A 22,292-nucleotide genomic window follows, 5' to 3' on the forward strand; every position below is an offset into this window, starting at 1 on the left:
AGCTGATAATTTTCAAACGGCTGAACCGATTTTCTTTGATTATAGCATTGATGGAGAGTGTTCTTAACACTCTCCATCAAGCCACCTTTCAAACAAAAAAACTAAATTAAAATCGGTTCATTAGTTTGAGAGCTACGATGCCATAGACAGATACACAGATACACACGTCAAACTTATAACACCCCTCTTTTTGGATCGGGGGTTAAAAATATTAAAATCGTCTTATATCGGGCGATCTGGCAACACAGGACTGTTTGAGTTTGAGAGGCTACGCACTTGGTGGACTTTGTCTGTGTAGCGTTTCATGGCGCGCGTGTGGTGCCTTTTTGGAGCGTTTTTTTTTTTTGTTTAAAGTGGCTGGTTTTTGTATTTCACTGGCGTTTTTGGTGCTAGAACCATGCTGGAACTAACTGGGAAGCGCTCTAAAGGGGCGCCGTGCGTATGTCGGCGAGCGCCGGCACAGACGAAGTCCTTACTTATATAGTTTCCCTAACTTGAAAATATCTACAAACTTGACATTGGCTAATCTTTGTAAAGCCAGACGAGAGAATTAAAAAAAACGCACTAGGTAGGTACGCAGTGAAGAAAATTACGCGGGAATTTCAAATTCGTTTTGTTAACTGAACAATACTAGGTAGGTACCTAACTACTTACCTTGGTCTCAGCAAAGAGATCGATAGATTCGATAGCAAAACTCAAATTTTAAGTTACGCCGGCCGGTATCTACTCAGCTCGCTCTCATTCCTGTAAAGAAAACCGAAGTTACCTACAACAATAACTAAGTAGTAAATAGCTAATGAACTTCTGGAAACTAATGTGACTTAATAATAAGATGACAGTCAATACAAAAACGAACTGCTTTCAGTTGCAAATACTATGACTTTGTTTTTGCATTACTGTTTCCCTAATTAGTTAACTACTTACTTATTTACTTAAAACTACATTGTATACAACATTTACTTACCAAGCAAGTAGTGTTAGCAACACATATACACAGTCGATAAGGATAACGAACAAACCAATCACTTTCGAATTTTGACGAAATAAAGATACAATTTTTTTTTGTACTTAGATACATAACTACAATATCACTACCCCGCAACGAATAACTTTATTATCCAAAACAAAGTTGAGTCACAGAGAAAAACAAACAAAACACTTTTTTAATCACAGAGTAATTACAAAACAAAGTGAACTTAGACCAATAACTTAGAGAAAGTGAAATAAACTAACAAATGGGTCAATTACGATTTACGACAAACGAAAACTGTTTTGGATGCGTTCCGTTTCACGATTATTTTTGGTTTGCTGGGAAAAATTTGAATATTTTTATGAAGTCCTAAAAGTAACGTAAAGTAACATTTTGAGTCGTGTAACATGGAGGAAACATGAGGGGGTCAAAAGTAACGTAAAATGTTACAAAAGTAACATTCTGGCAACGCTGGAGCCGAGAGGCCGTGTGACGCGCGCTGCGCTGGTGACGTCGGGCCTCTTTCCCTCCGTCTCGGTCCTCACCGCCTCGCATGACGTGTGCAACGTGCTGCGAAGGCCCACGTTCCGTTTTGCACGTTTTCCCTGCACGAAATATAGGAGCTTGTGTATCGTTGACTCTTGAGAATGACTCTAAGAAGATTTCAAAGAGTAATTTGACTTGATAAGTCAGGCTTGTGTTCTATACCTTCAATTATTTTGTAGGGTAGTAAAATTAAAGTAAAATATTCTTTATTGTATACCAAAGCATAGAAATGTATAACAAAAATAGATTTTTGTACAATATAGGCGGCCTTATCGCTAAAATAGCGATCTCTTCCAGGCAACCTTAGGGTAAAGGAAGTAGGTATTTTAGTTTCCTAAGTAGTAGGTGGGTCCGTGTATAATTATCTACCTGAATTGCTTTAATTTTAGCTGATTTTCGGCAAAAGCTTCAGAATGAAGACACGTACCTATCGCTGTCTTTAAATCTGGACTTTGACGTCCCCATGGATCATATATTTTATCTTGAGGTATTTTAAATACCTATTATTGGCGTCACTCAGAAAAGCAGGTATTATTTAAATATTTTTATCGAATTATTGGAATGTCCTCTCAAACCAACACAAAAAACATCAGGTTCAATGTGTAGAGGTTATCCGAGAGTTTTAATCTAAACAAACTAATGCCAAAATAAATAATTTAATTAGAGCGTGATTGCTATCACAACATCTAATTATTCAGTTCACAATCCAAATACCGAAAATATGCGATATCGCTCCGAATCTCGGAAGGAGACTGAATTAAAACCTTCGAAACACCCGTATTTATGCAAGTTCAATCTTGTCGGCCTCCTAGTAACAGATTGTATGACATCGAATGAGCCAAATATCGATTTTATCAAACTACCTGCATTAGATAAATTAATAATTTTATATTATTTTTGACAACTCAAATCAATTTTTAAAAATAACCTTACAGTTCGGCCGTCCTGAATTTAACACGTCCTCGTGTTTCTAATCAATCTTGTCATGTCAGTCGCGGGCTTCCTTGCCCTAAGTCAAATCCAAATCATGGGCTATCCTGCCCTTCGTCAAATCATTAAAACCTACCCTTGAACTGCCGAACTCTCAGTTTTAATATCAAGCCAACAATAAATCCAAACGACTAACTTCTCATTCGATGTATACAAAATCTGAAACACTTATTGCAAATTACTTTCCACTTCACAAAAGACTAAATTCTTAAAAAAAAACTAAAAATTTTAATCACCAAATCAAACTCAATAAAAATTTTAATCAAATGTGGGTTGTTTACAAAAAGATACCAAAGCAAAATTAAGACAACGTGAGACACGTCCCGCTTCTGAATTATTGGCGTCACTCAGAAAAGCAGGTATTATTTAAATATTTTTATCGAATTATTGGAATGTCCTCTCAAACCAACACAAAAAACATCAGGTTCAATGTGTAGAGGTTATCCGAGAGTTTTAATCCAAACAAACTAATGCCAAAATAAATAATTTAATTAGAGCGTGATTGCTATCACAACATCTAATTATTCAGTTCACAATCCAAATACCGAAAATATGCGATATCGCTCCGAATCTCGGAAGGAGACTGAATTAAAACCTTCGAAACACCCGTATTTATGCAAGTTCAATCTTGTCGGCCTCCTAGTAACAGATTGTATGACATCGAATGAGCCAAATATCGATTTTATCAAACTACCTGCATTAGATAAATTAATAATTTTATATTATTTTTGACAACTCAAATCAATTTTTAAAAATAACCTTACACTATTAGTATTTAGAAATGCTAAAAATGTAAAAAGTAAATGATAGGACTACTTACCTACCTAGAAAGGTTCAGTGTAAAAAAAAAACAAAACAAAGAGGTGGGTAGGTAGATACCTACTAGGCTATGGAACTAGGTACATACCTTTTATTTAAAAAAAAAAATTGTACTAGTGAGCAGGTAAGTTCACCTATCTGTTTGAATGCTAACAATTCACGAGTAGATTGCAAATTGTTTTAGATGTCGATAAATTGCATAAAAATTACTGTTGACATTATAAATATTTGCTACAAATATTTCAGCAGGCAAAAATACGTCCCCAGGTATTAAGTCGGTATAGTTAGCGACAGATAGATGGCAATCGGGGTATGAGGCGGGGGTTGCCGCGCACGCGCATCGGGTAAGCGCGGCGGCTGTGCGGGTGTGCGGGACGTTCCTTCCCCGATCGCCATTTCAAACTGTCGCGTATTATAGGTATATGTATTTCATTGTTTGGGTCGGATTCGCACACGAAGGTTCCGTACCAACTACCACTTACTATAACACTTTTATTTTATTTTTATTTTCATGGCGGTCATTTTGAAATTGTTATTATTTGTTGTTATAGAACACCGACGCGCGACGCACGTGCTCCTGGAGTGCACGGGCGTGGCAGAGCAACGAGAACGCCATTTGGGATCCCCAACCTCACTTCATGAAGCCCTCGGCAACCTGAGCGGTCTACTCGGCTTCTGGAGCGAGCTTGGATGGCTGGAGTGAAAACTTCGGCGGGGAGGGGCAACGCAGGCACAACAGATGGAAACGTTTAAGTGCGGAAACCAGCCCAGAGAGAAGAAAGAAAGAAAGAAAGCGACAATAGAAATACACATTCTCTGAAAATTTCAACTCTCTGCTATCTCTACCTATCACGATTCGTGAAATACATCCCGCTGACAGACAGACGGACGGACACTGGAGTCTAAGTAGCCCCGTTGGTAACCGGACGTTACGGAACCCTAAAAATTAACAGTGATGTATTTACTTTTTAACCCCCGACCCAAAAAGAGGGGTGTTGTAAGTTTGACGTATGTATCTGTGTATCTGTCTGTGGCATCGTAGCTCCTAAACTAATGAACCGATTTTAATTTAGTTTTTTTTTTTGTTTGAAAGGTGGCTTGATCGAGAGTGTCCTTAGCTATATAATCCAAAAAAATCGGTTCAGCCGTTTGAAAGTTATCAGCTCTTTTCTAGTTACTGTAACCTTCACTTATAAGCGGTGTTATAAATTTTTAATTTCACTTGTATGCTAGATATCCATACTTACTTATATTATAAATGCGAAAGTGTGTCTGTCTGTCTGTCTGTCTGCTGCCTTTTCACGGCCCAACAGTTTAACCGATTCTGACGAAATTTGGTACAGGGTTGGCTTATATCTCGGGGACGGACATAGGCTACTTTTTTCCCGGAATATCAAAGAGTTCCCATGGGATTCCCAAAAACCCATCCGCTTAACCGATTTGTATGAAATTTGGTACGGAGGTAGCTTGCGTCTCTGTAATTGGCATATGCAACTTTTTATCCCGGAAAATCAAACAGTTTCCACGGGATCTTGAAAAACCTAAATCCACGCTAACGAAGTCGCGGGCATCCTCTAGTATTGCATATCATATCCATCACAGAACATAGGTTCCTACAATTGTAGAGTGGCCGATCCGACTGTTCGAAGCATTCATCAATAGAAGAAATAGAGCAAACTTCCTTCGAAGCTAGACTGTGCCTGTCTGCTACTAGGTCCCTGCAAGCTTTAATCGATAACGATTCTGTATCTGTTGCACATAGAGAAAACAATTTATTTTATTTATTTTTATTTTTAACGTATTAAAATTGTACTTACTTTACCTTTTTTTATTCATCATACGCAAGCGCTTGACCACAATCACACCTGATGGAAAGTGATGATGTGATTGGCCTAAGGTGGGACGCGTTTACGAGGAAGATGTCTATTCACTCTTGTTTTAAAGACTCCCGGATTGTAATTGGTAGGAAACATAAACATTGGTAGGAACAACGGTTGTGATTGGTAGATCGCGGAAGAGTATTCCAAACCTTAGCAATGCGTATGAGGAATGATGACGCAAAATGTTTTGTGCGTGTAGATTGAATGTCGACGACATAAGGATGGAAACTCGCCCGACGCGACGCGACGTCTTCGTGCTGTTCGGTGGTAAAATGGTGAAGGGGGGACAAGATCGAAAAGTTCCGGTGTACACTCTCCGAAATGTATCCTATAAAACACCGATAAGCCGGCGATCTTACGCCGGTGATCGAGACTTTGAAGTTTCGCCAGCAGAGCCTATAAAAATACCTACTAGTTTTCAAAACGAGTTATCGAGTCGACCAGAGAGTAGGGACTCCAGAGCTAACAGCTTCCTTGGACAAAAAATAATTTAGCTTGGCCATCCAAAGGGGCAATGCTGCCAGTAGGTATACGATTTCTGGTTGCGGTGGTCTCGATAAGATTTTAAATTTCATTTTTTTTAGTTTTAATTTAGATTTAAGTTAATTTTATGAAATGTACAAGTGTAAATTAAAAATTTATAACACCCCCGACGATCCAAAGTATTTGAGTTTTCCAAAACATCATTTTCAAATAAATAATTATGTATTTAGGCAACGTCCATCTTGACAGCTTGACATTTGTTAATTGACATAATATTAAGAACCTAACGGTTATCTAACCTTTCTTTCAACAAGAAAACTAGAAAAGAGCTGATAACTCTTAAACGGCTGAACCATTTTTTTTGGATTATAGCTAAGAACACTCTCGATCAAGCCACCTTTCAAACAAAAAAAAACTAAATTAAAATCGGTTCATTCGCTTAGGCGCTACGATGCCACAGACAGATACACAGATACACAGACACACAGATACACAGATACACACGTCAAACTTATAACACCCCTCTTTTTGGGTCGGGGGTTAAAAATAATTTTTAAACTTGTAACATAAATAAAAATTACTTGTTTAGTAACTGAAATATTGCTTGTTTGTACACAGACCCTTTCAAAAGCCAGAATAAAAGTAAAATTCAATTAACATTTTTTATTTCATGCCGGCATTTCGACTTTGGTCTATTAACTACACAATAAGTATAATAATTTGCACTTAGCACAGCACAACCTGATTTGCACAACCTTTAATATAAGGACTTAAAGTGGGTACTTACATTATTTTTTCGATAATAAAACCTAACCGATGACGTACAAAAATACTTTTTATTAGTTACCTAGTACCTAAATTGAAAGATTTGCTTTAATAATACCGCGGGTTATAGAATTGTGATACACAAACATATTGGCAATAAAATAAATAAATCTGAATTTATTGACTGATAACATTATCTATGCAATAAACTTTTATGTATTATCCTTGTTGTTGCACAGTGACTCAACTTTTAACGGTAAATGGTACAGGTAAATAAATATGTGTTGCGAAATGTTACATATACCTACGGACTCGAATTCAGAGATTAGGGAAAAAATCGCAATTTTACGGAAATCTGACAAATCACAAATACCGACAGAAATTTATTTCTAGAACGCCTTTTACTCGTAGTATTTATCCATACTATCTACTATTTATATTATCTTATATTTTTTTTTGGAAATAAAATAGTAGTGTCTGTCTGTAATTACGAAATAACTACCGCATATTACGCTCAGATGGTTATTTGAACAGTATTAACAAAAGTGAATCACACGTTTTTAAAATTTTTGTCTGTCTGTCCGTCTGTTTGAACGGGCTAATCTTCAAAAAAGGATGAGTGGTATTTTTCTACACTACCTACACCGAAATCTCCAAGATCTCTGAACCGATGTGCGTATTTTTTTTTAATCGATAGAGAAATTTTGCGACTCAGTCCCATAAAAAGGGTCCCAACTCCTCAAGCCTGATGCTGCAGGGACCTGACCACCAAAACTGATGGGATTTAGAAACTGTCCGTTTTAAGTTGATAGATAGATAGATAGATAGAAACTCTTTATTGCACACAAAAACACATATAAGGATAACAACACAGTAAGAAGAAAACAGAAAAAAAAACAATTGTGTGCAAAGGCGGCCTTATTGCTTGGAGCAATCTCTACCAGGCAACCTTTGCTGAAAGGAGAAGTTCTAGGAAGTTGATATTGGAGGTACTCTACCAAGTAAAGACTTTATCGATGATGAAATCGAGGACCCAACTCCTCAACCCTGATGCTGTAAGGAATTGCATTCTTAAATCATGGTGGTCCCACGGGATTTTTAAACAATCATCTGCTTAAACATTTTTACGTTTGGTACGGAGTTGCAGCATCCCGGGGACGGGATAGCGGATAGGCTACTTTTTGTGCTAGAAAATAAGAAGTTCCCACGGGATTTTCAAAAACCTAAACCACGCGGGCAAAGCTGCGGGCATCATCTAGTATAAAATAATATTATCTGTTTATATATAAAAACCTAACGCTGTAACCAAACGTCGCGTTTGTATGGAAAGCGCTGAGTGCTGACACCTCAGAAGTTTGGACTTGGGAGCTTGACATCAGGCAATCTCTACGTTTCTAAGTTTTATACTTTTGCTCTATCCACGGTGAAAAGTTAAGAGGGCTCTCTCCGTCACTCGTTTCATACAATCGTAGTTCCAATTTCATTTGAATATTAAGCAACTAAAGTCCATGAAATTTTGCAGACATATTCTAGAAACTAATATCTATGTCTGTAGTTTTTCAGATTTCTGTTAAAATATTCGGTTTCTAAGTTATGCGGTCTTAAAAAATTTCATACAAATCTTTGAGCCCCTGTAATTTTAAAACTACATATTTTTTGAAAAATCTAAAACACCACAGACACAGATATTAGATTCTAGAATATGTGTGCAAAATTTCATGGACTTTGGTTGCTTAATATTCAAATGAAATTGGAACTACGATTGTATGAAGCGAGTGACGGAGAGAGTCCTGTTAATAATTATAAGGCTCTCTCTGTTACGTAATCCCATACAAATGACAAAGACAAAAAAGTTAGTGGTCGTTATCCATTTCGACTTTGAGTGACCAATCTATCGCAAACGAGCCTATATTTTCCATACTGCAGTTTTCTATCCACAGAAAAAAGTTAGTACGGAAAACATAGGGTCGTTTTTAGGGTTCCGTACTTGAAGGGTCCCAACGAGATCCTATTTGTTATTACTAAGCCTCCGGTGTCTGTCCGTCCTTCCGTTTGTCTGCACTGTCGTTTGACGGTGTACCTATCTCATGAACCGTAATAGGTAGAGTTGAAATTTTCACAGAGAGTGAATTGCCGCTATAACAAAAAATAATAAAAAAATGAAAATAGTCACCTTGAATACTAAAAAGAAACTAGAAATCTAAGTGTGAAGTTCGTCCGACTTTATACATATATACATACATTACACAATATTATGTAAAAACAAAAATTATTTTTTTACTTTTTAGTGTTTGTGGTTATTGAAGTCGGTTTTTTTTCTGGTTTTGTTTATTTCACAATTTTTAGTGGTCCCACTGAAATGAAATATACCTGGTCAAGAACCTACTGTTTACTAAGCTATTACACTGATCGCGAGCAATTTACTCTTATCCGTTAAGGAGTTCTGTTCTCCATCTCCGAAGATATTCATCAGATCTTCACGAAATTTAAATAAAATAAAAAAGATTCCGACGCATTTAGAACCTCCTCCTTTTTGAAGTCGGTATAAGAAAAAGGGCTTTTCTTGCACAATGTACAGAACCCTTTATATACGAGAGCCACTCGCTGTTGGCCGATTTTTTGATTGGTTAATCACTCGAAATTTTTAACGCCCACAGACTTTTTGTCTTTGTCATTTGTATGGGATTACGTAAGAGGGAGAGCCCTATATTAACTTCCCTCCGTGGAAAGAGTATACCTATTTGGGGTTAGTAAATAATAATTACCATAAAGTCCATATAAGTGGATCTAGACAAATTATGCGAAGGCCTAGTAGGGCCCACGATTTGGGCGGCAAAGCGAAGGTACGGGTTGCTAATTTACTTCAGTGTATATTAATAGCTCTTGATAATACGCCGCTTTAAAAACAAAAAGTATGTTAGTACCTATATTAAATTTTAACCCTGGGTACTTACCTTTAGTTTTACAATGAAATCATATCCTTTCGGCTTTGCCGTAGTCGGGTAAAAAGGCATTGACTGACGGAACCTTTATGACGAATACTGATTGCCACTTAACCAATTATCTATATTTTTCAAGTACTTTTATATTACATACCTAAGTTCCGATAGATGAGGTCGTTAAATCCTTTGAAATAATTTTACAATCAAAGATACCAGAAGATAATATTTTCATATATAATACCAGGTCAGCAAACGAATTTTGTGCATTTCTTGTAGTCCCATCAGTACGGTGCATTGGTAAATACTAGTGCAAGAGTGACCATTCGCCACAAAATGAAAGGTAGGTACAATAAATGCTTAATGAATACAAGCGGTGATAGCCAAGAGGGTGCTAAAAGTCGTCAGCCCCTTAGTCGGGGGGTTCCGGGCACGCACCTCTGACTTTTCGGACTTATGTGCGTTTTAAGCGATATTAACGGTGAAAGAAACCTCGAGAGGAAATCTACATACCTGAGAGTTCTCCATAAAGTTCTCAAAGGTGTGTGAAGTCTGCTTAAATATCACTTGTTTTACCAGTGAAAGAAAACCTCGTGAGGAAAACAGCATGCCTGAGAGTTCTCCATGAAGTACTCAAAGGTGTTTGAATTGTGCTTAAATATCACTTGTTTTACCAGTGAAAGAAAACCTCGTGAGGATATCTGCATGCCTGAGAGTTCTCCATAAAGTTCTCGAAGGTGTGTGAAGTCTGCCAATCCGCACTTGGCCAGCGTGAAGGACTACAGCCAAGCCCTTTTTAATCTGACAGGAGACCCGTGTTCAGTAGTGACACGCTGATGGGATGATCATTATATTATTATTAATGAATAAAAATGTTAAAGTTTGCTTGGTGAAGATTGGTCCGCGGTCGTAGTCTTAGGCTTCGTAATAAGGCGTACTCTTAACTGCCGCGTCGGTCAGGTGTTTATTTTATCGATTATGGATCATGAGATCTCGGGTTCAAGTCCCGGGTTGGGCCTAAACATTTATTTATCGGGGGTTTCAATACAGGAATTCTCAATGGGAACCTGGTCCTCTTGACCTCTCTCCGGTCCTGTCAGATTGCCAATTGCCATCCCGTCGGACAGCTGATATAAAATATAATATCAGCACATACTTGTTTTCTTTAATGTAATTAACTAATGCGTAATTGGTTCAGGTTTCTTTGGGACTGGCACCCGTGATCAAAATTAGGAGGACGAATATTTCTATGTTTTAATTAAAATATTTATAATTCTTATGCACAAAAATAATGTTCCATGTCAAGTAGCAAAATATAAATCATGCATTTATTTTCGAAGTTTGGAGCATCACGCATCATAAATTGATATTTATGTATTAAAAATCGTAAAAACACATTTTAATTTATTGATTTGTTTTTTTTTTTTGTTCCAGTCGCAGCTATATTGGCCTGCGCAATCACCGTAGTTTTCGGGAGCATAATTGACTTAGATTTAGACGTGGATTTAGCATGTACTTTAAATACAGTCGAGAAAATCTTCGCTCACAAGTACTGTGACATGTACAATGAATGCTCTAATGAAACGATCATTGAGCGCAAATGTTCAAAGGATTTCTTGTTCAATATAGTTACACTAGAATGTGACTGGTCTTACAACGTGGATTGCTCTGGGAGAAACATGTCTGAGTCAAACTCAGAACAAACCGAAAGCCCAATAACAGAACAAACCGAAAGCCCAGAAACAGAACAAACTGAAAGCCCAGTAACAGAACAAACTGAAAGCCCAAAAACAGAACAAACTGAAAGCCCAAAAACAGAAAAAACCGAAAGCCCAGAAACAGAACCAACTGAAAGCCCAGAAACAGAAAAAACCGAAAGCCCAGAAACAGAAAAAACCGAAAGCCCAGAAACAGAAGCAACCGAAAGCCCAGAAACAGAAGCAACCAAAAGCCCAGAAAATGAAAGTGATGACGAAAACAACGACGTATCGTGCAACTGCGATCCTGCTGAGGCGCCTGAAATTTGTGCACGAAGTGGGTCCAACGGAGTTTTGGTCGCTCACGAGGATTGCACCCGACTATACAAATGTTCAGGTGGACAGCCCGTTACCATGAGATGCCCGAAAAGCACGTTCTACAATCCATACGTAAAACAATGTGACTGGCCTGAGAATGTCGATTGTAGTAACAGAACAATTCCAGAGATTGAAGACGATGATAATAACGGTAATGACAACAACAATGACAATGATGACGATGGAGTAATTACTGACAATCATGATACCCCAGATCCCTGGAAAATGTGTGCTCAGAATAATACCGATGGTGTTTTAATACCCCACGAATATTGCAATTGGTTTTACTCGTGTTCTGGTGGACAACCTATTTCTAAAGCGTGTTCCAGGGGTCTTTGTTGGAATCCTAACAAAAACCATTGTGACTGGCCTGAAAAAGTCGATTGTGGTAACAAAACCATTTCAGAACCAGAACCTGTTGACAGTGATGGTAATGACAACAATGATGCCGATGAAGAAGCCTCTGACAATCACGATACTCCAGATCCCTGGAAAATGTGTGCTCAAGATGATTCCGATGGTGCCTTAATACCCCACGAATATTGCAATTGGTTTTACACGTGTTCTAGTGGACAACCTATTGCTAAGGCATGTTCCAGGGATCTTTGTTGGAATCCTAACAAAAACCAATGTGACTGGCCTGGAAATGTCAATTGTGGTAACAAAACCATTTCAGAACCAGAACCTGTTGACAGTGATGGTAATGACAACAATGATGCCGATGAAGAAGCCTCTGACAATCACGATACCCCAGATCCCTGGAAAATGTGTGCTCAAGATGATTCCGATGGTGCCTTAATACCCCACGAATATTGCAATTGGTTTTACACGTGTTCTAGTGGACAACCTATTGCTAAAGCATGTTCCAGGGATCTTTGTTGGAATCCTAACAAAAACCAATGTGACTGGCCTGGAAATGTCAATTGTGGTAACAAAACCATTTCAGAACCAGAACCTGTTGACAGTGATGGTAATGACAACAATGATGCCGATGAAGAAGCCTCTGACAATCACGATACCCCAAATCCCTGGAAAATGTGTGCTCAAGATGATTCCGATGGTGCCTTAATACCCCACGAATATTGCAATTGGTTTTACACGTGTTCTAGTGGACAACCTATTGCTAAGGCATGTTCCAGGGATCTTTGTTGGAATCCTAACAAAAACCAATGTGACTGGCCTGGAAATGTCAATTGTGGTAACAAAACCATTTCAGAACCAGAACCTGTTGACAGTGATGGTAATGACAACAATGATGCCGATGAAGAAGCCTCTGACAATCACGATACCCCAGATCCCTGGAAAATGTGTGCTCAAGATGATTCCGATGGTGCCTTAATACCCCACGAATATTGCAATTGGTTTTACACGTGTTCTAGTGGACAACCTATTGCTAAGGCATGTTCCAGGGATCTTTGTTGGAATCCTATCAAAAACCAATGTGACTGGCCTGGAAATGTCAATTGTGGTAACAAAACCATTTCAGAACCAGAACCTGTTGACAGTGATGGTAATGACAACAATGATGTCGATGAAGAAGCCTCTGACAATCACGATACCCCAGATCCCTGGAAAATGTGTGCTCAAGATGATTCCGATGGTGCCTTAATACCCCACGAATATTGCAATTGGTTTTACACGTGTTCTAGTGGACAACCTATTGCTAAGGCATGTTCCAGGGATCTTTGTTGGAATCCTAACAAAAACCAATGTGACTGGCCTGGAAATGTCAATTGTGGTAACAAAACCATTTCAGAACCAGAACCTGTTGACAGTGATGGTAATGACAACAATGATGCCGATGAAGAAGCCTCTGACAATCACGATACCCCAGATCCCTGGAAAATGTGTGCTCAAGATGATTCCGATGGTGCCTTAATACCCCACGAATATTGCAATTGGTTTTACACGTGTTCTAGTGGACAACCTATTGCTAAGGCATGTTCCAGGGATCTTTGTTGGAATCCTAACAAAAACCAATGTGACTGGCCTGGAAATGTCAATTGTGGTAACAAAACCATTTCAGAACCAGAACCTGTTGACAGTGATGGTAATGACAACAATGATGCCGATGAAGAAGCCTCTGACAATCATGATACCCCAGATCCCTGGAAAATGTGTGCTCAAGATGATTCCGATGGTGCCTTAATACCCCACGAATATTGCAATTGGTTTTACACGTGTTCTAGTGGACAACCTATTGCTAAAGCATGTTCCAGGGATCTTTGTTGGAATCCTAACAAAAACCAATGTGACTGGCCTGGAAATGTCAATTGTGGTAACAAAACCATTTCAGAACCAGAACCTGTTGACAGTGACGGTAATGACAACGACGATGAAAATGACGATGGAGAAATTAAAGGCCCAATTTACGATAATCCTGCTGAAGCGGCTACTGTCTGTGCACAGAATAATACGAATGGAGTACTGGTTGCCCATCAAAACTGCGATGAATTCTATATATGCAATTTATATGCCCCTGTTGCTATGAGATGCGCAGATGGACTTCATTTTAATCCTTACAAAGGCCGTTGTGACTGGCCCGAAAATGTTGATTGTGGAGACAGAGTCATCCCGGAACGCAATAACACTCAGAGCGAAGGTGACAGCGAGGGATCTTGCAAGAACTGTAATCCTGGTGAAGCACCAGAGATCTGTGCTCGTGAAGGATCTAACGGAGCATTAATTGCACATGAAAACTGCAATCAGTATTACAAATGTTATGCTGGGGTACCGAATGTTCTGAGGTGTATGAATACTCTTATGTTTGATCCTATCAAAGGATGGTGTGACTGGCCTGAACAAGTAGACTGCGCGGGCAGGATCACCTCTAATGACGAAGATTCCGGCAATGACAACCCTGCAAAGGCATCTGAAATCTGTGCACGCGCAGGATCCGATGGCGTACTTGTGGCTCACGCGATGTGCAATCAGTTCTACAAATGTAGCCATGGTGAGCTTATGGAATTAGAATGTCAAAGTGGTCTTCAATATAACCCTTCCATGGGATTGTGTGACTGGCCAAGCAACGTCGACTGTGGGGACAGACAACAATGAAGCGGAATAGGAACATGGACTTTAAAAGCAACTTATTTTTAAGCTTATTTATCGCAAACCCTTAATTTTGTAATTGAAATTGTATCATTATAAAATGAAATAAAAAATTTCGACTCTAGTCAAAATTAATTGAATGTGTTTAATTTTTATATAAACCCTATACAAAATAAGTAAAAAATCTTTTTAAGCACGTTTTAATATAGTACAATAAAAAGAAATATGTGGGTATAAAGAAATATGATATAGACTGATGAACACAACACTCCTTCACGTTGCAAAGTCGTGTAAAAAGGTAGGTAGGTACTCATGATTTGAAAACAAAATATAAGTCCAAAGTGACCAAATGTACAACTGCTCAGTATCTTTAGAGAGTTTCAGTGTCCGAATACCGAAAACCGATACGATGGGAGGTCCATCGTATCGGTTTGTAAGCCTTGTCATTTTATTTTTGAAAAATAGTATACGTATGCTATCAAATAATGTAGTGAACACTCTCCTACGTTTGTATGAAGAAAGCACCGGAATGCATCACCTTAACGGGCTCTCTCCGTCACTCGTTTCCACTCGTTTCATACAATCGTAGTTCCAATTTCATTTGAATATTAAGCAACCAAAATCCATGAAATTTTGCAGACATATTCTAGAAACTAATATCTGTGTCTGTGGTGTTTTAGATTTTTCTAAAAATATGTAGTTTTAAAATTACAGGGGCTCAAAGATTTGTATGAAAATTTTTAAGACCGCGTAACTTTGAAACCGAATATTTTAACAGAAATCTGGAAAACCACAGACATAGATATTAGTTTCTAGAATATGTCTGCAAAATTTCATGGACTTTGGTTGATTAATATTCAAATGAAATTGGAACTACGATTGTATGAAACGAGTGACGGAGAGAGCCCTCTTAAAAATAAAATCCTTTAACCTTCCTTATGAATAGTTTTATTATAAGATTTATTATGTACAATCATTTACACTTAAATAGAATAACAGAAACCAAAGTAAAGCTTCATATTCAGCTGAAGTCGCGGCCCACAGCGTGTTTTGTCGAATGAACAAGACTTATATCAGTCTTAGCTTGGTTGCCCGCAACCAGCATCTCGGGGCCAATCACACACCTGAAAAAAAAAATTACATAAATCTATTAATTACTTTCTATTTCGATTTATAGCCCAGTCAAATAAGACAAAAAATAGTGGTAGGTTTGCAATAGTTCTCACAGAGCTAAATTTTGTTGCACCATTCGGTACACCATCTATACTAATAAATAAAATTGGAGTGTCTGTCTGTTATTTCGAAATAATCACCTCATATTAAGCTCATAGGGTTATTACAAATAAAATATCAAAAGTTCCTATCGATCCCATATCTGCTTTAAAAAGTTATTCAAAGTCAAGTTCGAGCAGACTCGCGCACCGAGGGTTCCGTACTCGGATAATTATTATTCCGACATTTTGCACTATAAATCAAAAACTATTATGGAAGTATAAAAATAAATAACACCTATTTAAGAAAATACAGGTAAAGCCTTTTCATATGACACCCCACTTGGTATAGTTATCTAACTTTGAAAATTGAAACACATTTTAATTTTTTTTAAATGCTGTACCCACAAATTTGCGGTTTTCCGATTTATTCCTGTGTTTGTGCTATAAGACCTACCTACCTGCCAAATTTCATGATTCTAGGACAACGGGAAGTACCCTATAGGTTTCTTGACAGACAGACAACAAAATGATCCTATAAGGGTTCCGTTTTTCCTTTTGAGGTACGGAACCCTAAAAATAACAAATAAGTAAATAGGTATAGTTTTCGTTACACGGTTGATAATAATTATCTAGGGGATAATTAATGATGATAAACCTAATCTGTCAGATAAACCGTATTAAATCTACTTCCCACTTCAATGCCCTCCTAAGCGGACAAGGACGTACTCTAGCTACATACAGAATGCTTCATTATCTTCATCACCAACCCAACGCTGGTTCACCGCTCACTACTGAGCACGGCTCTGCTCTCAGAAAAAGAAGGTTTGGCAATAGTCTACCACGCTGGGTGAATATACGGATTGGCAGGCTTTACACACATTTGAGAATATTATAATTTTTGTCTTGTGGGAGGCATCGGACGTGGCTACCGGCGAAGACGCTTCCAAGGGATTTAGCGTTCCGGTACGATGCCGTGTAGAAACCAAAGGGGTATGGGTTTAATAAAAACTGCCATACCCCTTCCAGGTTAGCCCGTTTCCATCTTGGACTACATCATCACTTACCACCAGGTGAGATTGCAGTCAAGGGCTAACTTGTATCTGAGTAAAAAAGGACATGTAGGTTACCTCGATATTTTCCTTCCCGTTAAAGCAAGTAATATTTAATTGTTTTAATACACATAATTCCAAAAGTTATAGAGGTGCGTGCCTGAGATCGACCGACTGCCCGTTCCTATAGGAGGCGAATATCTTAAACTCTTGAACTCTTTATCGTGCATGTCATACGCGTAACACGTCAAATATTATCATGTCGGTGACGCGGCCCTTGAGGTTTTTACCCATCCCGAAATTGCCCGACGCGCCTGAAGAAGTTTTCACTTGAGAAAGATTTTGTTGGGAGACTAACCTGGATTGTTCTATTGAAGTGCAGGCCGCTGGGGCAGTTTCTTAATACTCTCTCGCCCCAAACACAATAGTAGAAGAAGTTGCAATCCGTTTCATGCGGAAGTAACCAATGCTCGAAGACATTAATTGGACATCCATTTGGCCTGAATTCGGGAGTCGCTGTTGTAGTTGTCGTTGTAGGAGCGGGTGTTGTTGTAGTCGTCGTCGTTGTTGTTGTTGGTTCTGGGGTTGTTGTACTTGTTGTTGGCACTGGCGTTGTTGTCGTAGTCGTGGTTGGTGCTAGTGTTGTTGTTGTCGTTGTGGTGGTTGTTGGCACTGGCGTTGTTGTCGTAGTTGTGGTTGGTACTGGTGTTGTTGTTGTAGTTGTGGTGGTTGTTGGCACTGGTGTTGTCGTAGTCGTGGTTGGTACTGGTGTTGTTGTCGTCGTCGTGGTGGTTGTTGGTGCTGGTGTTGTTGTCATCGTCGTGGTGGTTGTTGGTGCTGGTGTTGTTGTCGTCGTTGTTGTTGGTTCTGGCGTGGTAGGTATAGGTTCTGTTATAGTTGTTGTTTCTACAGGCACGTTCCTATCTTCACAATCGACCAGTTCAGGCCATTCACACCTCCAATTTTTTAAGCAGAACCACAGGCCGGCAGGACATCGTTGCTCGACTGGCTGGCCGAATGTGCACTTATAAAACTTATTGCAATCTTCATGACGTAACAGTTTTTCTATCGTCCAATCTATTTGCTGTTCCGGTGGACACACTGCATCAGGCCAAGACGAAGCGACGGTTGTGGCAATTAGGGCCAAAAATACTGTGAAAGCTGAAAGACAATACTTTTTTGTAATTAATTTTTTTTAATTCGAATTAATAAACTTAACATTACTTTTCACTGCAACTTGACTGCAACACATAATTTTACGTAACATATAAATTTTGACATGCACATGCACACCTACCTTTCATGTCTGTTTTGAATTTTGCAATAATGAACAATTATATCTTGAAGTCATATTATATACCTACTTATACTGGATTCGATGAATCAAGAAGTTTATCTTCAGAGTCTTAACTATTAGAAGTAATTATGTGTTTATCTATTTCCTATCACTTTCTTTATCAATAAAGGATTATTGTGTTTAATTACATACTCATACAAATCGACTCCTTGATTGGTAGTAAGTACCAAAGAGAACATACTGAACAGCATAAATGAATTCATAATACCTATGTAATCTTGTTATATTGTTAGCATCAATCCTGAATTATACTGAGAGTGTAATTTTATTTAATGAAAAGTCGACTTTTATGATTTTCATAGTTTATTATTTATATAAATAACAAAAGGTAACTAAGATTATTTAACAATGTTTTTTCAATAAATAGTTTTTATTTCCTTATGAAAATCCGGTACATCCAGTCATCTTAAATATTTGAATCCAAAATAATACGACATTACTTCACGGCTTGCGGCCTCTTACCGTTCGATCAGTAAGTTTTTCTGTTAGGTAAGGTACAACCGGCATCTCTAGGCCAATCACACACCTGAAAATAATATAAGAATAATTAATTTTAAGTTTTAGATTATGGTAGATGAGATACAAGATGGATATTCTAAGAAGAAATCTTTCTATTCATATTTATTATTACGGATTTCTAAAAGTTCAGCCTGTCTGTGTCCTCCAAACCGAATGTAATAGATGCTCATAATATGTCACAACGTGAGTGAAGTTCTAACAGTGCGTATAAGTCAAAAAAGTCTAATGTACCTACAGGAGAGAGTAAGGCGGCCCTTACACAGTCAATTTAGATCGCGATCAAGTAGCTTTCATCGCGATCACAGATTGATGGATTGCGCTACAACATTACACGTTCAATCTCGATTCCGTCAGTCCGTGTTATCCTACGCCGCGTGAACACGTGTTATCATGGATTTACATGAGGTTAACGCTGTAGTATCTCTTGTCTTAGCCCTAACTTTGAAGAAGAGGATTCGTAGAAGGCGCTGGGTTAAAACAATTGTTACAGAAAAGAGAAGTGTATATACTCATTTAAATCTTCTTAAAGAAATACAACTAACTGCTGAAGATGATGATTACAAAAACTACTTCAGGATGGAAGAAAAATCTTTAAACGGGTTACTACACATGGTAACTCCATATAATAAAACTGACTGACGCGATCCTGCGTTTACACGTTCAATCTTGATCACGATCAGTGGATCGCGATCTTGATTTCAAAATATCCAGATATTTTGTGATCAGATGCATCAATCCGTCAATCTACTCCGTACACTATCAATCTGGATGGCGATCATTGATTTAGATCGCGGATCGCGATCTAAATTGACTGTGTAAGGGCTGCTTAATATAACTATACAAAATTTTCATTAGCATTCCCTTGGTGTACCTATAATATTTTGAGAAAGGACTCAAAATGAAGTTTTTGACGAAATACAAGACGTTATCATTCTGATTGGTAGAATGAAAGCGGGTGAACTATCTTCATCGAATGGCAACCCCATCAAAAATTAACTTATGCACTTTTAGGCTTAAAGCTAACTTCAATATCATATTATATTATCATATTCATGTTGCACAAAAGGAGTGAAAGTTAAGTCACAAGGTTAGGTGTAGGGTAGTAAGGTTATATCACCTTCAAAAATTAGAAAAATGGTATAAAATGGATTTTATGTTTCTTAATAGACAAAAAGTTATTTTAAAAGACTAACCTGAATTACTGTGTTGAAGTGCAGGCCGCTAGGACAGGTTCTTAACACCTTCTCGCCCCAAACACAATAGTAGAACAAAATACAGTCCGTTTCATGTGGAAGTAGCCAGTGGATAAACATATTCACTGGGCATCCATTTGGTCTGAACTCGGGTCTTCCTGTTGTCGTTGTTGGTGCTGGGGTTGTGGTAGTCGTAGTCGTTGTTGTAGTTGTCGGAACCGGTGTGGTCGTGGTAGTTGTTGTCGGAGCTGGTGTAGTCGTGGTTGTTGTTGTCGGAGCTGGTGTAGTCGTGGTTGTTGTGGTCGGGGCTGGTGTAGTTGTGGTCGTAGTCGTCGGAGCCGGTGTAGTCGTGGTCGTCGTTGTTGGTGCTGGAGTAGTCGTAGTCGTAGTCGTTGGCGCTGGTGTTGTTGTAGTAGTGGTTGTAGGAGTTGTGGTTGTCGGCGCTGGCGTGGTTGTAGTCGTTGTTGTGGTTGTCGGCGCTGGCGTCGTTGTAGTCGTTGTTGTAGTTGTCGGCACTGGCGTGGTTGTAGTTGTCGTTGTAGGCGCCGGCGTGGTCGTTGTAGTCGTACTGGTTGTAGTATTTGCTGGTCTTGTTGTACTAGTGGTAGATGTCGTCGTCGGGGGCACGTTCCTGTCTTCGCAGTCTACCAAATGAGGCCATTCACATCTCATTTTCTTCAAGCAGAACCATAATTCAGAAGGACAAGTACGCTCGACTGGTTGTCCGAACGTGCACATGTAGAACTTTTCGCAGTCGTCATGGCGCAACAACTTTTCTATTGTCCAGTCCTCTTCCTGTTCCTTAGGGCAAACGTCGTCCGGCCAAGAGGTGGCAACTGCTGTCACGATGAGGGCCAAAAATACCGTTAAACCTGAAAAACAATAGACATTTATTTTTATTACTCCCAAGAAAAACAAAAAAAAATGCAATATCACTCTAACTCTAAACAGAGTGACTTGACGTGAGAACCAGTCGTAGTTATAGTTGGCGAACAAAACGATGTAATTCCACGAAATAAAATATTACATGAAAAAAATTACGAATGCTTCTGAAACTCTACTGTAACTATACTGTTTTGTATTAAATCACAGTCTCAATTGTATCACAATTTTGTTTCGAAATGAGTTTAGGTTTACATTCAGTAATCGAAATCACAAACTTTAAACTAAATTTTAGCACAATTTTAGTTCATTTTGGTTAGAAATGAGATCACATTTGTATTTAGTGGACCAAAAACGACCGGATTAAAGAAAAAAATCTCCTTTTTTGCATTTCTTAATGTGCACTTAAATATATAATTCACTGAGCTATACTTCTGATCTGAGATGCATCTACTAGAAACACAAGTTTAATTAATAAACACAAATTATTCACTATTATAGAATTTTCACATTATAACTAATGCGCACAGCTACCTACCTTTCATGTCTGTAATTAATTTTGGACTAATGGACTACTATATTGGCTAGGCATATTATATATCTTGAATCAATTAATCAAAACTTTATCTTTGGGATCTAGATCTCGTAGAAATAATTATATTTGTGTTTATTATAATCATCAATTTTAATCAATTACGATTATCGCATTGCAAAATATCCAAAAGCACTTTAAATACATGCAAAAATTGTTCGTTGTATGTGATCTAGTGATATAGAGAACATAGTTTCATAATTTAAAATAATTTCTACGTAATCTTAATGAATGTTTGACTTTCCACTATCGGAGTATGAATTAAGTACATTTATCTTGTAGTACCTACTTATAATAAAATGATGTTATCTTCTTTTGATATTCCACTGCAGTTCAGCATTTCTTCTTAAATACTAAATAAATATATACTGCAATTTTAATGCCTTTAATATCACAATAAATTAGTCATGCGCTCTCACCGATTTCTCCTCACATACATATTACATACGCTTGAACTTTTCCTATTTAACCTGAGGAAATAATTTCGTTTCATTGTTTCAACACATACATACACTACACACATACATATCCATAGACTGCTAAAATAATAAGCCCTTTTTTTGGCTTTGCCGTACTTTGATAGAAACACGATGCTTTATAACATAATCAATTTCAAGTCATAGAGATATAGATAAGTATTTATTTAAGCATAATAATTTTAAAAAGAGTATTGGTTAGTTTGTGAATGTGTATGTAGGGGTCAATGTCCGAAACTAGGTAATGACATGGCTATTAATTATATCATGCAGACAAGTCGCAGGCAAAACTTGTTTAGTAGCAGTCATATTTCACTTCTGTAAATAATCATGACCTACTAGCTGATGCCCGCAGCTTCGCCCGCGTGGATTTAGGTTTTTAGAAATCCCGTGGGAACTCTTTAATTTTCCGGGATAAAAAGTAGCCTATGTGCTAATCTAGGATATTATCTATCTTCATTCCAAATTTCAGCCAAATCCGTCCAGTAGTTT

General features: G+C 38.1%; 2 protein-coding genes across 3 annotated transcripts; one reads left to right on the forward strand and one right to left on the reverse strand.

Annotated features, from left to right (window-relative positions):
* Window positions 1-9,561: 9,561 nt before the first annotated feature.
* LOC123874173 (chitin-binding domain protein cbd-1-like) lies at window positions 9,562-14,653 on the forward strand. Of its 2 annotated transcripts, none has more exons than XM_045919401.1 (3): window positions 9,562-9,735; window positions 10,827-11,131; window positions 11,354-14,653. In XM_045919401.1, exons 1-3 carry the CDS (start codon window positions 9,729-9,731, stop codon window positions 14,522-14,524), a joined length of 3,483 nt encoding a protein of 1,160 aa, XP_045775357.1. In that variant the 5' UTR covers window positions 9,562-9,728; the 3' UTR covers window positions 14,525-14,653. The 2 variants fall into 2 exon arrangements, with proteins under 2 accessions (XP_045775357.1, XP_045775358.1); XM_045919402.1 differs by having other exon boundaries at window positions 9,563-9,735; window positions 10,827-11,107.
* Window positions 14,654-15,450: 797 nt separating this feature from the next.
* On the reverse strand, window positions 15,451-21,583 carry LOC123874621 (integumentary mucin C.1-like). The gene is made up of 6 exons (XM_045920111.1): window positions 21,271-21,583; window positions 19,851-20,722; window positions 18,640-18,664; window positions 18,079-18,093; window positions 17,140-17,942; window positions 15,451-15,642 (listed from the first exon to the last, which is right to left on the reverse strand). The coding sequence occupies exons 1-6, from the start codon at window positions 21,275-21,277 to the stop codon at window positions 15,598-15,600; spliced, it is 1,767 nt and encodes a 588-aa protein (XP_045776067.1). The 5' UTR covers window positions 21,278-21,583; the 3' UTR covers window positions 15,451-15,597.
* Window positions 21,584-22,292: the final 709 nt, after the last annotated feature.

The sequence above is a fragment of the Maniola jurtina genome, chromosome 18, assembly GCF_905333055.1.
Source record: "Maniola jurtina chromosome 18, ilManJurt1.1, whole genome shotgun sequence".
Classification (NCBI taxonomy): Eukaryota; Metazoa; Arthropoda; class Insecta; order Lepidoptera; family Nymphalidae; genus Maniola; species Maniola jurtina.

What these genes read in the sequence shown, in the direction of transcription:
- LOC123874173 (XM_045919401.1), top strand. An exon ending in CAGAACAAACCGAAAGCCCA is followed by an intron (nt 11,132 to 11,353) that starts GAAACAGAACAA and finishes AGCCCAGAAAAT; the next exon opens with GAAAGTGATGACGAAAACAA.
- LOC123874621 (XM_045920111.1), bottom strand. An exon ending in ACTTCAACACAGTAATTCAG is followed by an intron (nt 18,665 to 19,850) that starts GTTAGTCTTTTA and finishes TATTATTTTCAG; the next exon opens with GTGTGTGATTGGCCTAGAGA. An exon ending in ACTTCAATAGAACAATCCAG is followed by an intron (nt 15,643 to 17,139) that starts GTTAGTCTCCCA and finishes TTTTTTTTTCAG; the next exon opens with GTGTGTGATTGGCCCCGAGA.